Below are 16,375 nucleotides of genomic sequence, written 5' to 3'. Positions count from 1 at the left end.
CTGGACATGAGCAGCATTTGGAGGTAAATTGCTGCCTTCATTTTGATCAAACAAGTCTGTGATTGCTGCTGGAGCACGAGCATAACCCTCAGCCCAGAAAACAGAGACGTGCCAGGCAGTGGCACATCTCCCCAGTGTGCTCCACCACCCCAGAGCTGTGCCAAGGGCAGAATGCCACCCACCCTGGCTGTATAAATCACTAGAGAAGTCAAAGCCTCTGAAAAAGTAAAACAAGTTTTGGGTGTAGACTAATTACCAGAGTGCCCTTACCTGCACACATACATATGCAATTTTAGCCATCTCTGTAATTGTCTCAAGGGCATGAAAGCCTATTTGGTGGCAAGTACTGACGTCCTATGCATAAAAGTACTGCCATCTACTCTTCATCCCAATGAGGTTTGAAACTTTGACATCCTGAACAGCTCCTGTCTGAGGCTGTAGAAATGTAAAAAAATAGTAACCAAAAAGAAAATGGAGTGAAGGAAAAGGGGAGACACAAAAGCAGTGGGATGGGGCTGATGGGGTGAGAGGTGGCCCTTGTCTGTAAAGTGTATTCAGTTCATGAGAGATACACAACAGTTCACCTTCTAGTCTGTCCCCCTTCCTCTGCTTGGGAAGGTGCTGGTGCAGCACATGCAGTCACATGGACTGTCCAGAACAGGTTATTTAAACAGCAGACGTGGCTGATGAACAGCTCAGTCAGGATGCAGAATGCAGGCCAGAGAAAAAGCCCTGGCAGTTACGACTGTAGCTCAGATGATGTCAAGTGCTTCTTCTCTACTTTATTCTGCCCCCCTTAAAGGGCAGAGAAGTAATTTGTATGCAAATAGAGGACCTGAGCAGTAATTTGAAATAAGAGATGGATGTTGTCTTTACAGAGAGGAATGCTGCAGATGCAAAAAGAAACTAAAAAAATTCTTAATTATAGTAGGATGCAAAAAGCTGGGATAGTCATGTCCCTCCAATGAATGTTAAAGTCCCAAGAATCTTAAGCATTAGACATACAAAAACTCAGCACTTGGAGCTTTTTTTAACAGTATGGATGCCTTATACTAATTCAGCTTTACTTTAAATATGAGTTTCCAAAAAACACTCTAAGATTTACACCTTCCCCCTTTTTCTGTAGCAGATGAGTAATTGTCAGGAGTTGCTTCAGGAGCTCAGCATGTGGAGTAGGATCATCCCAGCCTGAAAATCTGCTCAGACTGAATCCTCCCATCATCCTCGGGTGAAGCCTCCATCATATTTAAGCACAAGAAAGGCAGATGAATGAGAAAAAGTGGCAAACTGAGGAAGCTGGAAGGAAGCTCAGTGGCCTTGTAATATCTGCTTCAAATGGTGACACTGATTGCCCAAAATTGACTCAGACTCTAGGGAAAGGTACAAGTCATTGGCTCAACTCAAAACCATAACCAGAAATACATATTGATCAAAACAGAGCTCAAAGGCCAATCCCCGACGGTGTTTCTGTGCAGCCCAAGTACACATCATATGCGTTATTACAGAAAAGGTAAATCAGGTTTAAAATATATTTGATTTTGGGAAAACAACTGTAAACCACACATTTAGAAGCTTTCTCTATTCCTGAAAATATAAATCATTAAAGGAAAATCAAAAGCGAAACCCCAAGCTGCTAGTTTCAGGAAGATGATGGATATTCAGTCACAATACAGGGCTTGACCCTGAAAAAGAAATGGAGCTTTTGCTACGTTCTCTACTGAGGAATACAACACTAAAGGACAATGGTCACAAATTAAGCAGCTGTTGTATGTTATATACATTACAACTGTCTTGTTTTCATTATACAAATGCATTTGTCTCCAATTAAATTGTATAACTTTTATTGAAATGAGAGCGCTGTTTTCAGCTGCCCTTTCCACGCTATTTTACTCTGAGGTTTTCAGATCTCTTCATCATAGCAGTAGTCAATAAGCAATTCCTTGAAGTCCTTTATCAGTTCTTCTACAGCATAATTGCATTTCTCTTCCAAGAAGATATGTAGAGAAAAGGCTTTGTTCTCTCTCCTCCTCTGTGTCTTGCCCTAGTTTGTAAGTGCTGAGTGTTTTATTGAGCACCTGGAAGATTTTCAGTGCTACAAAAACAAATGTCTCTTTGTAAAAATCTGACTCTCAAAAGCAACAGAAAGTGTTCAGTATTTTGAAATTTTGAAAACAAGTACTCAATAACAAACATATGAATTCCAACACTGTAAAATGACATTTGAGATGTGGAAATATTTTTTATACAAACTGCTCCAAACACAAGAAAGATGTTTGCACAGGCTCTGGAACTGTAAAATGTCCATAGGTGACAATGTCTGTACCTGGTTGTCAGAGAGCAGAAAATGAAGCTGTAGCAGCCTGCTGGCTACAGAGATGGGAAGAGACCATGAAAGACCATGACAAGAGCCTCAAACCTCAAGTGGGGTATCAATCTGCTCGTAAGCAGCTTAAACCCTCTGCTTTAGTGGATGTCTTTGAGTGATTTGTCTTCCTTGAAGCTTGGACATCTACAAACTGGAAGAAGACTTGGAGGTAAAGAAATAGTAGAGGAAAACAAGTGAAGACAGAGACAGCTCCATAATAACTAAAAGCAGCAGAGACTGCCTTAGGAAGGTGAGTGACAAGAGCTGATGTGATACCTTTAATCTCTCCAAGTGACCATCCCAGTCCCTCCTCTTCTTTCCTCCCTATGTCTAGTTTTTCACTCTACAGAAAAATTAGGAATTAAGTGACTAAAACTAGCAAAACAATAATGCATTGTCAGTAACTTCCATGACTGCCATATCAGCTTGAAAAGCTGTACTCAAAAAGTTCCAAAATGTCTAAGAAACCTTCTTCCCCTTACACTTCAGTTCAGCTCCTGTGTGGGAGATGAGCCATGGAAAGACCAAAGACTTCTGTATAGTGCCAAAGTTTAAGGCATTTAAAACTTGAAAGATTTAGCAAAATAAGTTACTAGAAGTTCAGCAGAGCCAGATGTGTAAGACAAAACAGGTCCATGACTGCCTCCACACAAGCTGTAGCTGGGTGCTGAAGGAAAACCACGGCTCCTTTCCATGCTCTCAGTGTTCTGTTGGGTCCCCCGGGGAAGCCACACCCAGGCAGACACCCCAAGGCCTGGCACGAGGGTTCCAGCTCCCACGACAAACAGGGTTACTGACATGAATTCAAATAGCTTTTACTTAGACTTTATAGTACGATTTATTTATACAATACAGGAACATTCAGAAAAGGAAAAATGCATTTTCAGAATTAAATGCTTTGTATTAACACCCTTGTGAAACTGAATTCTGTGGATAAAAGTAAAATATAACAAACAAGAATAACAGTAATAAATTAAAAAAGACTAAAAATAATTCACAAAACTCTATTTAACCTGAAATGACATTTGGGTAATTTTTGAAGTGAGTTTCTTTTGTCCTTTATGGTTGAAACCATTTTTCTTTTAAAACAAGAAAGAAAAAACTGCCAGTCACATAAGTTCATCTCACTCCAGCTCTTCAAAATTTCCAAAATGAATCTGAATCAAAACAATCACTCAACCAATTCACAACAAAATTAAGACTCCCAAAGAGGCACAGATGTGAAAACTTCAATTCTCCCTATTGTATTGTTTTCTCGGAGCAAAGTCACAAGGAGCAGCCGAGCCAAATGAATCGGCTGCTGCTGCCAAAGAGGGTTTTGTTCCCACTCATGCCTCCCTCCCTCCCTCTTCCCACTCCACCCTTGGCTCCACAAGCTGGGCATCAGCCTTGCTGCCTACTCAAACTGCCCAAAAGTTTCCGATCCCTAATGCTGCAAGAATTACCCCAATTTTATTCACAGGTTAGAGAGCTGTATTGGGCCACAGAAGATCCCAGTCAGCAAAATAATCCTACGTGGGACTATGTGGTCAGGAGCTGCTGGGGGAAAAACAGCTGCTTGCTGCAGCAGAGACAAGCTGCTAGATCAGCCTAAAACATACCCACACCAATTCACTTTCACTCAGAAATTAAGAAAATCCAGGTAAATATGCTTTCAGTTGTTCTGTCACTTTATGATGGTGACCACATCCTAAGCACCATACCAGCTGAAGTATTTTTCAACAAAATACAAGAGTCTTTCAAATGAAATCCTGACTCATCTACATCAACAAAGATTGCTACAGAGCTAACACTGTAGATTTATCAAGACAAAAAGAATAATAATAAAAGAAAACCTTGGAAATGTGTTTAGAAAAACTGTATTTATAGTATCAGATGACTTTGGAATAATGCAGACCTAGCTGCCATGACTTATTTCATATGCAAATACTCATTGCCATTTAAAATTATAAAATCAGGAAGTAAACATATATTTTAAGAATATATATTTTAATGCCTATATAAAAATGTAAACACACAGAAGTAATTAAATCTCATCAAAAGCACTTCTACTTACCTTGTGTATTTTAAGAGCCCCTGTGTAATACTGATGCTCCATTAAAAACTGGGTTCTTAAGTTTCTGTGAATAAATTATCATAAGGAACTGAAAATAAAGACTAAAAATATATTGGAATTTACAATAATTATCATATTTCTATGAATATGAAATCAACTAAAACTAAACAGCTTTTCTATCCCCAAAAGCTAAACAGTTGTAAGACACCTTGTTATCAATGATACGAGTCCTAATGCCAGCTGGAGTGCTTTAGGGGACAGGACAGTTTATGACAGAAAGATGTTATGAGCTCACCCAAGAACTCAACAAAGTTGCGTCCTGCTGTCCCTCCCTCCACGGCACTGGGACAAGGCCTAGTACTGACTGACAAAAGCTGAAACATGTGCTTATTGGGACACCTAAGAAGAAAAGCTATATTGTCATTGGAAAATGAAGCAATGCCTACAAATCTAAGAGATCCAGTAGTTGATTTGTGGACATTTTATCCTATAATTGTACTGAGAAATAAAGAAAAAACCCAAGATAAAGGAAAAGTCTGCATTAAAAATGCATACAGATATTTTAATATTACATATTTGCCCTACACTTATGTGTATTATAATGTTTATATTGAACATAATGAATGAATTCAGGTTAAAAGTTGAGATACCAAAATAAATTCTCCAGACTTTGACTGCTTTGTGCATTTTCAACAACATTAATTTCTACTTTATGCGTGAAATGTACATTCTTCCAGTATTTAGTTAATACACCACTTAAACACAATACTTTTCCTTGTGTTTAAAGTTGAGTGAATATATAAAGCAGAAGTTTTAACCAAAAATCAGAACCCAGACCAAAAGCAACTGCACAGGTTACAGGCAACGAAGGTGAAGAGGATAAAGAGCTTAATCCACTGTCCAAATACCAAGTTTTAACTCGAATCAGTGTCAGGTTGTAACTTTGAAATAGTCATCAATTTTTCATCAGAAGAGAAGCCCAGGCTAACCTGCCATCGGTGAGATCTTTGGCAGGCAAAGACCTCCACTTTCAAAACCTTCCACAAGGGCCGGGCACGTCCAGGGAGTCACCGCAGAAACTTCACTGACAAAGAAACCACCCTGCACTGTGGCAGGGTGAAGCATCCCATAAACATCCCCTCCAGACAATCTGCTGCTTAAAAGCCTACAAGAAATGAGTTTTCACATCATCATTAGGTGCGTGTTAGAATGTTTTTCACCTCAACATTCAATAAAAATATTTTTCCTTGTGAATAAAGCTAATCCCTCCCTTCCCACAGGATCAAGAACAATTGATAAACATTTTTCATTGTAGCAATATTTTAGGTATGAGAAGGGCGAGTTCCTTCCTTGGTCTTCTTTTATTCTAGACCAGGAATACTCAGTTCCCTTTATTTATTTTCTTATACACAATGTTATCTTCCTTCCATTTGCCCACCTATTTCTTAAAATATCTTGCCCTCAATCACTGGTGCTTGATATAATAATTATTTTCAACTCTTACACAAAAAAAATTCCTCTTAATCCTTAAATGAGTTTTACTTTTGCAGTAATATCAAACTGCTCACCTGTGTGCGACCAGATGCTATTTTTTTCTCACTGCATCTCTTACAAGATGGGGGAAAGGTCTGCTTTCAGGCACTTCATTTTCCCTGGAGTTCAGTATTTCACATTCATTTGTACTGAATTTCAGTTTGCTGCTGTTGAATCACCTGTGCAATCTGCTGAATTATTCTGACTTCTGAGCACATCTATCAGCTTGTGAACATTGCCTCTCCATGTTGCGCCACCTGCAGACCTCAAACTTTGTATTCCATCACATTAATGTATTTGAACCAATATTTTGAACCAGGAACATGACATAACCTCAGAAACTGCACTGGAAAAAGCTTTTTTAGATTTCCCCCCAGTTCCAATTTTCTATTGGCAGTATCCTTGCCATATTTCCATAGCATATATCCAATAGTTCACTTAAAGCCATAAAGCAGAATATATGATGGCAGAATTCCTTGACAATCCTTGATTCTCACGTTACAGTTCTGCCTCAGTTCTGTGCCTGTATCACTGAACAATACATTTTCCCTCAGCCTCAGAGTGTATATCGATGTCTCCAAAAGTAGAAACTACACCAGCCTAAATTATCCATGACCTCATTTTTAAAACATAAATGCATCTGCCGTCACTCTCCTAAACAATGCCAGCTTTCATTGCTTATTAGCCCAGGTCTCCCACAAACACCCTTGGCACTGTGATACATCACTCCTTAGCCAAGGGAAAAATACCTCAAAGTATTTCCATCGAGCTGTTACTGCAGCCTCCCAGACTCTGCCTGTGATTCACAGTTCACGGTGCTCACATGACCACTCGCTGCCTCACCAGGGGTGCTATGCTGAGCTGCCCACAACAGGCTCAGTACCTCGTTCTACAGTGCTTGGGTTTCCTCTCGCACCTTTAGCTCACCTAAGCTTGCAGTGGTTGCCAGGAGGAAACAAAAAGTGGGCTTCCCTGGACATGGCACAGCAGCAGATGGGGAGAGGCTGCCATCATGTCTGAATCCAGCCCAAACATCCCTTAACACGTGTCCAAGTGCAACAATTAGCACAACTATCCATGCATTATTAAAGGGATGTGGTGTCTGAATAATAAAATAAGTATATACATATTACAAAATACCTGAGCCTATCATGTTCTTATTCTACAGGTAACTTCTACATACATATAAAGGAAACAGATTAAAAGTGGCAGTTATTTTTCTCTATTGTTAAAACATCTAAAAAATTAATTTTTTAAATAAAACATTTCCTAGGTGTAAATAGTACACTGCATAAAACACAGTTAAAAAAATTTAAATTTCACCATTTCATCATTTCAAATCCCAGACCTAGTTTAATCTACTGATGTATTTCTCCAGTGGATTCATGAGCTGACCATATAGAATGCTTCCAAGTAAACCACCCCTCAGCAGGAAGAAATATGTATTTTTCAGTATTTTAATTTTTAAGCTTTTCAAAATTATTTTTAAATTTTAGCAAAACCATCTTTCAAAAGTATATTCGAATGTCAAGCTTGAAGAAAAAATTCTGCCTCTGTGAAAATAATTTGTAAACTTTATTGGGTTTTTAAAAGCCTGATTACAGGACAAAACATGCATTATGCATTTTGCTAAAATTCCAAAAACAATTGCAGAACTTCATCATATTCAAAGGCTCATGTCCATAATAAATACCATCAGCTTAAAAGCAGCTTGGGATTTTTCAAGAGTTTTATTAATCTGAAAAATGCAAATGTTATATATACTGTTCTTTTAAAAGTCTGACATTACTTTGCAATGGTTAAAGCAAGAAACAGCTCAGCTGAAGACTACAGAAAATCCCTGTCTTCTGAGGAGGTCATACAATACTGCTCTGGAAACAGCCCGTCACCAAAGGCCTGGCAATTGGCTTCGGCTTAAAACATACTCTGCCTCTAACATTCTTCAAAGGATTAAACCATAATTGATTCTGGCAATACACATGGTCAGCGTGATGTGCAGGGGGTTGCCAGTGGACATGGGGCCCTTACATAAAGAGCCATTTTCTTTGTTTAAAATGGAAAAAAGAGTGGGAGGTGTGGAGAACAGTGAAATACAAAATGAGTCAGAATCATAAACCATATTTTTTGAATCAGATTTCAACAACCACATATGCAAATAGAAGGCTTCAAAGGTGGCAGAGGTTCTGAATTGCTAAGGCAATTCACTTATTCTTAGTTCCATAAAAAAAGATAGAAGCTATAGTTATATACATCCTTCTAAGTACTCCAAGAATATTGCAAGTTGAACTCCAGAGAAGCCACCGATATCAGTCTGAAAGTGACGGGGAACGGACTGATCGTGCACTGGCTGGACTGTTAGAGAAAGCAAAGGGATCCTTCTCCTTTTCTTTAGTATCATGTTTATGTTTATGCTTATGCTTATGCTTGTGTTTCTTCTTCTTTTTCTTGTGCTCATGGTGGTGATGGTGGTGGTGATCGCTGTGTTTTGAGGAGTTTGATTCTTTACTAAACACAGAGAGTGGAGCTGCTGAGACAGGGTGCATGTTTATCTCTCCCGAAGATTGTTCTTTACCTAAAGGAATGGATATAGTGGGATTAGTAAATGTTTAACTTGCACTGTTTCCAAAGCTAAGAAATTCTGAATTATTAGATAAAGCCTACATTATCATTTAAACATGCTAACACAAGATCTGTTATGATACTTGTACCATTAGCTTTCTGGTTTTGAAGGCTCTGAACGTGCCATTTAAGTTCCTGTACTGCTGACAATTTTTACAGAGATAGTCCTTCCTTCCTCAACAGCATAAAAGTATCCCAGACAATTAGGAACTGTAAAGAGCTAAGAAACTCCCAAGTTATATAAGCTTCCTGATAACCTTTGTATGACAAACAAGTACTGAGAACAATTTCTTTTTAGCCTTACCCAAAACATTAAGGATTGATTTAATCAAGCACATCTATAGGAAAGTTTCTAGTTGGTACAGCTGTTCTGGGTATTGTTTGTTTGTTTTTAAATATGTCTGGAAAAAACAAACTCTACATTTGTATGAAGTATTTAGAAGTCAGAATAGACACACAAAATGTTTTTACAGTGAGGATAATCAGTGACTTACTATGGGACATGGTGACATCTCTATTGCTTGAATTCTAAAACAGCAAAATTATGTCTTTCTAGAAAAATGTTTGGTCTTAACCACAAGACGTGAATATGGTGCAAAATAAAATTATGCTGAGGTGATGAAGGAGTCTAGAGTACAATAGTTTCCTATAAACTTAAAATCTCTAATATACAAGTATTTAAAAAAGCTTTAATTCTTATTTAATCCGAAAACTCTGCAGCAGTAAGCTCATGTCATCAATGCAAAGATATACACAGCGATTCCAACTTCTACTTGTTGAATTCAACTTTTTTGACAACGCAGACAGCGTGCAAGTATACAGCATTTGATGGAAAAAGATACAAGACTGCTTCACAGTGTAACTATTTGCAATTATATTTTTTCTTTTAAGGAATTCCTACCTGTATCTAAACCTATCTCTGTAACCTGAGCTCATTCATGTAAAGCAATCAGCTTCTAGTCAAGAGAACTTTATTTCTCAGCTGCAAGGATGCAAAAGTAGCTATGAAACAGAACACAAAATGGTGGGAAAAGGGGCATATCTGACTCAAGCCACTAGAAAAGGAAAGGGTGGAGGCTGTACCTCAGAAAACCAAAGCAGGCAGTATTTGACACCATTAAAATGGACTACAGTAGTTAAAGGTAAACTGTGACAGTGACACAAGCAGAGCTCCTAGTAAGGCAGAAATAAAGGTCATGGCAAAGAGCCTGAAGAACATCGGTCGGTGTTCATCCACAGAAAATGTACAAAAGATCATGCAAAATACAGAAAACATTCTCACGTGTTGTCAAGCCACAGGCACAAGATACATTAAAATACACAAGGCAAAACCAAGTCAACTTAAAAGAAAAAACCCACACACATGACAAAAACTCTTCAAACTTCACAGCCACATTAGTTCCAAACTGTGGAGTTATTTTTATATGGAAAATAAACGTGTAAGTCCAGACACTACATTTGTAAGAACCTCAAACCAAAGCTAAGCCTCTAAGCTTTAAAAAGTTTAACCCAATAGAACTGGTAAAAGGACAGTGGCCTAAGTCTGCAGGGATGATGTAGCAGAATGTCAAGCACTAGTGAATATGGAGGAAGATGGAAGATGGAAGACGCAACCAAACGGACCCTCCTGACTCTGTTGCATGACCTGCAACTTGTGCAAGTTTCCTGCAGTTTACTGAACTACCAGCTCTGCTAAGGTAACAGTCTGTATTATCAACTTGTTACTTTTTTCAGGTGACTTATTTTTAAACATTAAAAAAAATATTACTTAAAGCAGTTAAACACAATTGACTGGAGTAAGATACGGAGCAAATTCAACTGTAGTTCAAGCCAACAGGACTGAAGGAGTGGTGGTGACCACCTGGAGAGGCAGGAAATTCTTTGGGAAGGGGAGAAATGGGATCCAACTGCAACTCAAGGGTTACTGACACTTAAGTCAGTAACTGGTAATCAGACAGTCAATACTGGTAATATGGCACAGATGTCAGTAAGAAATGAAAGAATGTCATTACAAAAATCTACTTCTATTGAGCCAGCACTGAGTATACATACAATTTCTTCACAGAGGTCAATGATGACTCTAATCTGTTGGGTTTTTTAAAATGCAAAAATAACAGCTACCTGGAAAACCTCCCCCTACTGTTAAAGAGTGCTTTGAAACCAGGAATCAAATATTCTGATCCTGGATGATGACTCCAAGAGATTGAGCACAAACTACTGAACTTGGTTGTGTGTTAAAATGGACAGACATATAAAAGCTCTATAGAAAATGTTACAGAATTGTATCCATAAAATTCACTGTTAAAACTGCAGATCACTTTTTTTTCTTCCTTTTAATTAGCATCTACTTAAAGCTCATGTCAGGAGCATGCCGAACATAGTTAAGGAAATCAAGGCTAAACAGAAGTTGCTTTACAGGGCAATATTATCATCCTTATATCAACAGGAGCAGCAGGACTTTTGCAAGGAGGCACAGAGCACTCCCTTCAGGGAACCCATTTCTTCCTGGCACAGGGAGCAGGACTGGAACCTGGGTTTCTCAAATCACAGAAACACACAATAAGTGGAGGGTGAGCACAGGAGCTTGCTTCTGAAGTGGTTAGTAGCATTCCTTGGAAGAAAATGCACATACATGTGTCTATCCACTTGGATCTCCTTCTGTTTAGGATGTGGAGATTCCAGTGTAATTATTGGCTTTGTGGTGTTCCAGCTAGCTGGGTAGGTGTTTAAAATTAGACAGGATTAATGACAATCCAATAGCACAAAGATCAGAAATTTGTGTACAATTTGTCACAGGGACCAGTACAAATGCTGTGGACGTTGTGAGAGAGAATAAAATATGAGAACACAGATCTCTTATCTTAGTTTTAGAATAAAAGGGATTTAGACCCTGGTAAGTTTTAAAGTAACATTTTCTGTCATAATACAAATTGCTGTTAGATAATTACAACATCCTGTTCAATTATTTAAGTAAGTTTCTTCTCTTCTTAAGACTTATGGGTGCATTAACATTGAAGTATATTGTTGGATAGAGTGTTTTACCGATTTACTCTTATTTTGTTATTGAACCTTAAAAACTTGAAAAAATGTAACTTGAGGCTTTAACATGCCAGTAAGCTTTCATAAGATCTTTCATACAGTCTCTCCTATGTTTCTCATGCTGTGTAAAGAGGGTGGGACACCACATACTTACAGCCTCTGTTTCTTTGCATGGACAGTCAATGTAAAACAGCTTATACAGGATTTTTACAAATTGAAATGACCTTGTTTGAAACAACCCCATTTGCACCCGGATTTATTCGAACGTCAGAGAGGGAGAAACCAAGTTCACAAATCATAGCAAAGGCTGAGCCCACAGGTCCAGTGTTTTGGCTGAGGACGGGCTGGTGCCTGAACTTGACACCAACCAGCTCTGGGAAGAAAGGACATGAGCACAAGCACACAAACACTTATGTGCCCCTCCCAGAACTCAAAGAAAGCTTACCAACGAGAAAGATAATGCACTCCCTTTGCCTAGTAGTTGAATTGCAGCTCTGGCTAGAATTTTCTCTCAAGAGACAACACTTAAAGAATGGAAAAAATCATAAAAACTATTCAAAATTATCCTGCTTTTCCTTATTTTTCTTTTCTTGTAAGCGTTACCCTGGAAACATCCAAGACACACTGTTTTTTAATTTCATGCTGTGTTTATGCATCTGTTAAATCATCAACAAAGCACAAAGAAAAAGTTACCAAGCATAAATGATTTCAAGTTTCCAGAATGTGTCTTGTAATTTGTCTAAAGCAGCCGAATTTTCAAATTATACATCTCTGAAAAAGATATCAATTTTCTTTCTAGGAGAGTGCTCTTTTAAGGTCCATGGGAGAAACTTTAAATTTTGAGGGTAAGAAGTAAGGGTCTAGTTAAAAAAAAACAACAACACCCAGAAGTCTTCCGAGGATGTGCTAAGCAAATCACATAGTTTGGCTCCAACATAAACATTTTAACTACTTCCACTCTACAGATTCATTTGATTTCATTTTTTAGTGGGATCTATAACCAGACAGACAATTCCTTATACATGTACCAAAGGTATACCTAAAGTATTGAATAGGCAAGCTGGTGATTTAACTAAAATATACTTTTAACTGGTAATCACTTTATTAATTTCTTCATTTGACTTTCATTTAACAACTATATTGCCTTGTACTTACATTAAAATAATAGCTTAACTGTGGTGTTATTTTTACTACATTTACTTTAATATTGTAATAATTCTAGTGAAATCCCTATTTTAGAAAAAAAGAACACTTAAATCAGCAAGCCAATTCAGAATACTCTATGCCTCTAACAGTTTCAGATAGTCCACTTGAAAATTTGCTATCCTTATCCATCTTCTGGGTTTCAGAGTGATCAGTTGTTTTTTCAGAGACAGTCACAGCTACAATATTATGTTGCTTTTATTAAATCATGTAGTTGACACACTGCAGCCATGCACTGATGCAATTCTCACTTACGCTGTCACTATCTGCAGTGCTTGTGTTTCTATTAAAGCTGCTTTCTTTACTTTAGGATAAAGCACTGGAAAACACCCTTCATTGTGAAGTGTACAATTAATACACACCATTTCAGTGAAGCAAAATTATCTACAGAACCTCAGAGCCTATGAGCTACCATTCTGGAAACAGTTATATCTTGGGTAATAAAGTCAACATATGTGTAAGGGCTACTATAAAACAGATACTGTACTAATATTATGTGTTATTAAAAGGTATTCTAACAGAATAGCTGTAACCTCCTTAGACAGTAAAGCAAAAATTCATCATTGTCAGTGGTGCCCTCATATCCAAGAAGTGTTCATTGATATATTCGTCTGTGTGCTGATGTCTCCATAGCCCTTTTTGGCAGAGAACCACTAATGGTTGAACTTTGATGAACTGGTGTGCTTACAGCTAACTTGGGGAACTGCAGAGCTGCAGGACGGGGCTTCCTACACAGTTCAGACTGGATTTCTATTTACTACTGCATTTCTATTTACTGCTGCATCCACATTCAAAATGCAGTGACTGGCACCCCAGGCTCAGATCTGCTGTTGGAAATGTACTCGTTAAATGTAATAACTACAGTACTTTACCCCTAATTTTACTGCAGCATGTGCAGTACGTCCAGTTTCAACTGTTCCAGAAAAGAGTCAGTCCAGATAAATCATCATTTCCTGAAAGTGTAGACAGTAACTGCGATAAACAAACCCACAATCCAATCAACATGTATGTGTGTGGCCTAGACCTCCAAAGTTTCATGTACATCTACATAGTAAACAGAGCAACCTACAAGGTCAGCAGCGGAAATTTCCAATTTGATTATCCTGGAAAACTACAAAAGTATTAACAGAATGGCCAAAGAATTTGTTTGATCTGAGTCTGAATGCTCAGGATGTGTCCTTGAAGCCCACAGCCTCTGAATGTGATCAGAAAAAGGACTGCCAATGCACAAAGAGAACATTGGATACTGCTTTTTGTCAACTTTCAATCCATCAAAACTAGTTAGGAAAGTCTAATTATAAAGTGTTTATCAGTGATGAGCCATAATGACATGTAACTTCACTGGCAGATCGTGCAGACTGTAGCCAAGCATTTATTCTGGAAGCAGAAAAGACCAGGTCAACCAATAGCCACTGACAGATACAGCAAAACCTTTTAAAGGTTAATTCTGATGTACTGTACTTTCAAATTAGTGAAATATTGAAGTAAAGAAGTGTATCTTTATCTGATTTCACTGAAGTCAACAACACATGACAAGTCACCTTACAGTCTGAGAGTTTAAATCTGCTGCTTACACAAAATCTGATCTTGAAATTCTTTTGATCTTAGGATTTAAGAATAGGGAGCATTCCTACTATTCTTGATGACTTAGTAGCAAAAAAAAAATCTGTTCTCACATTAGAAACATGACCTTGCACAGCTCTGGAGGCTCAAAGGAGGCTACCAAGCTTCTAGTCCTTAGGGCAGATGAGTAATCAGCACAATAGCTTCTTCAGACAGTTCACAACTGATGTTTTGTTTGTTTTAATAATTTCTTGAAAAAATGCTTAGATTCCCTTATAACTACCAGAGTCCACAGTTCTATTATCACAGTCAGGATGCTTTAGTAGGATTTAAAACATTTATTTTCTATATGAACCAGGAAAGGTGCTGTAATTACATCACTAAAACCTGTAATGCACCAAGAGTTGTATTACAAGAGTTCTTTATTGTCTCAATCCTAACTTTTCACATCCATAGGCAGAAGCATGCATTAAAAAAAACCCACAAACTTTTACGGGAAAACAATATTATCCTGGCTTTACAGGCGTTACATCAACTTGAACAAATCCAAATTATCATTTAGGGTGCTGTGGGGAGTAAAAAAACCCAAAACAACAACCCAACAAAAAACCACAGATATAGCAGGACTCAGACCCAGCATGAACTTCCTCCTGGCAGCTGCTGTTCACAGGCTGTGTTTGGCTGATGACCTAACACTTCATGTGACATGTGGGGACATAACCCACAGCTGTGGGAGGAAAACTGCAGAAGGACTAAGAGCTCACTCCTTCCAAGTACGAGTCACAGAACTGAGGCAGATACAACATCTTACAGATTTACTAAGATACTGAGACCATTTCTGAACCTGTTGTCAATCTATTTCACAATAATCACTCACTGAATTGCACCCACCCTCCGTCATTGCTGCAAAACCTCAAAGGCCCTCAGGAAACATTATCTGCAACTCCCTTGTAAAACAAAACACTCCTATATATGTGAAAAAAATTATTTATGTATACTTTTATTTTTTCCCATCTGTTTCTCCTCAGAAGTATACCATTTCCTAAAGATTGAACTATCTTTATTTATTCAGTCTGAAAATCATACATCTCTGCTTCTAAGAAAAATGGCATGAATAAAAATTTTAGAAGCAAAGGTGAAATTTTAGAAGCAAAGATTATGTGAAGTGGAACTGTTTCTAACTATCCAAACAAAAAAAACAAAGAATAAAATAAACTGAAGTGTTTCAAAATAATTCTTTTCAAAGCTTAAATGAATTCTGTTGCAAAAGCCGGAATTTGTCTCATTTATTATCTAGGAAAGAAAATGTATTCCAGTGTGCTGAATATCTAAACAGCAGAGGTGAGAAGGTCATTCAGCACACAAGTGAAACTTGAAGTAGCTTTTGTCTGCTGTAGGTCTACAAAAGCAGCAGTCAACTGGCCATTTACTCTGACTCTTGGTCAGACTTTACCCTTTCTGACCTCTAGTGCAAACTTAATCTGCAACAGTCCTGGAGCACAGAGCTGGCATACAAAGAGTCCCGTAAGTCCTGTTTGTGAAGCCTTTGGCAGAGTTTTGTTTATGACTTGATATTCCGTAGAATGTGTAAATCTAGTAAAAAAATTGTTGCAAAATATCATGTAAGAGTTATAAATACTAATCCTCAGTGGATCAGCTTTGCAGTTGCTTGCTCTGGATGCGTCATTCTCTGCCGTAACAGAAACTGTGATGGTTGACCATAGCACTGAGAACAAAATTCAAAGCAGCTCTGAGGTTCAAAGTAAAGGTTGTGCAGATATAGGCTCCTAAGTTCATGAGAGCAACCTATATGCAGCCTGCCCCCTTACTCTGTTGAAATCTGGCAAAAAGTTGTGAGTTTTGCTACTCTACATCTGTAACAGCGAAGCCATCCTGGTGGAGCCGGCTGTACAGGCACATGTCATTAACTGGACGCCATCTGGAATACAGAAACCCGACCTCCCTGTGTTTTAATGTCCCCACATGAACTTAATTGC

At 38.1% G+C, this 16,375-nt stretch overlaps 1 protein-coding gene across 3 annotated transcripts in view; it reads right to left on the bottom strand.

Moving 5' to 3' along the window:
• Nucleotides 1-7,506: 7,506 nt before the first annotated feature.
• Nucleotides 7,507-16,375, bottom strand: part of TAF2 (TATA-box binding protein associated factor 2) — a 63,290-nt gene continuing 54,421 nt past the window's right edge. For all 3 annotated transcript variants that reach the window (XM_050320588.1, XM_050320517.1, XM_050320668.1), the window contains one exon: nucleotides 7,507-8,526. In XM_050320588.1, the coding sequence (XP_050176545.1) occupies nucleotides 8,261-8,526 (266 nt within the window). In that variant the 3' untranslated portion in view covers nucleotides 7,507-8,260. The remainder of the gene's footprint in view (nucleotides 8,527-16,375) is intronic.

Source organism: Myiozetetes cayanensis, unplaced genomic scaffold, assembly GCF_022539395.1.
Source record: "Myiozetetes cayanensis isolate MyiCay16 unplaced genomic scaffold, myiCay2020 scf1, whole genome shotgun sequence".
Classification (NCBI taxonomy): domain Eukaryota; kingdom Metazoa; phylum Chordata; class Aves; order Passeriformes; family Tyrannidae; genus Myiozetetes; species Myiozetetes cayanensis.
The sequence above is the reverse complement of the archived record's forward strand: the minus strand, read 5'-3'. Positions and strand labels throughout refer to the sequence as shown.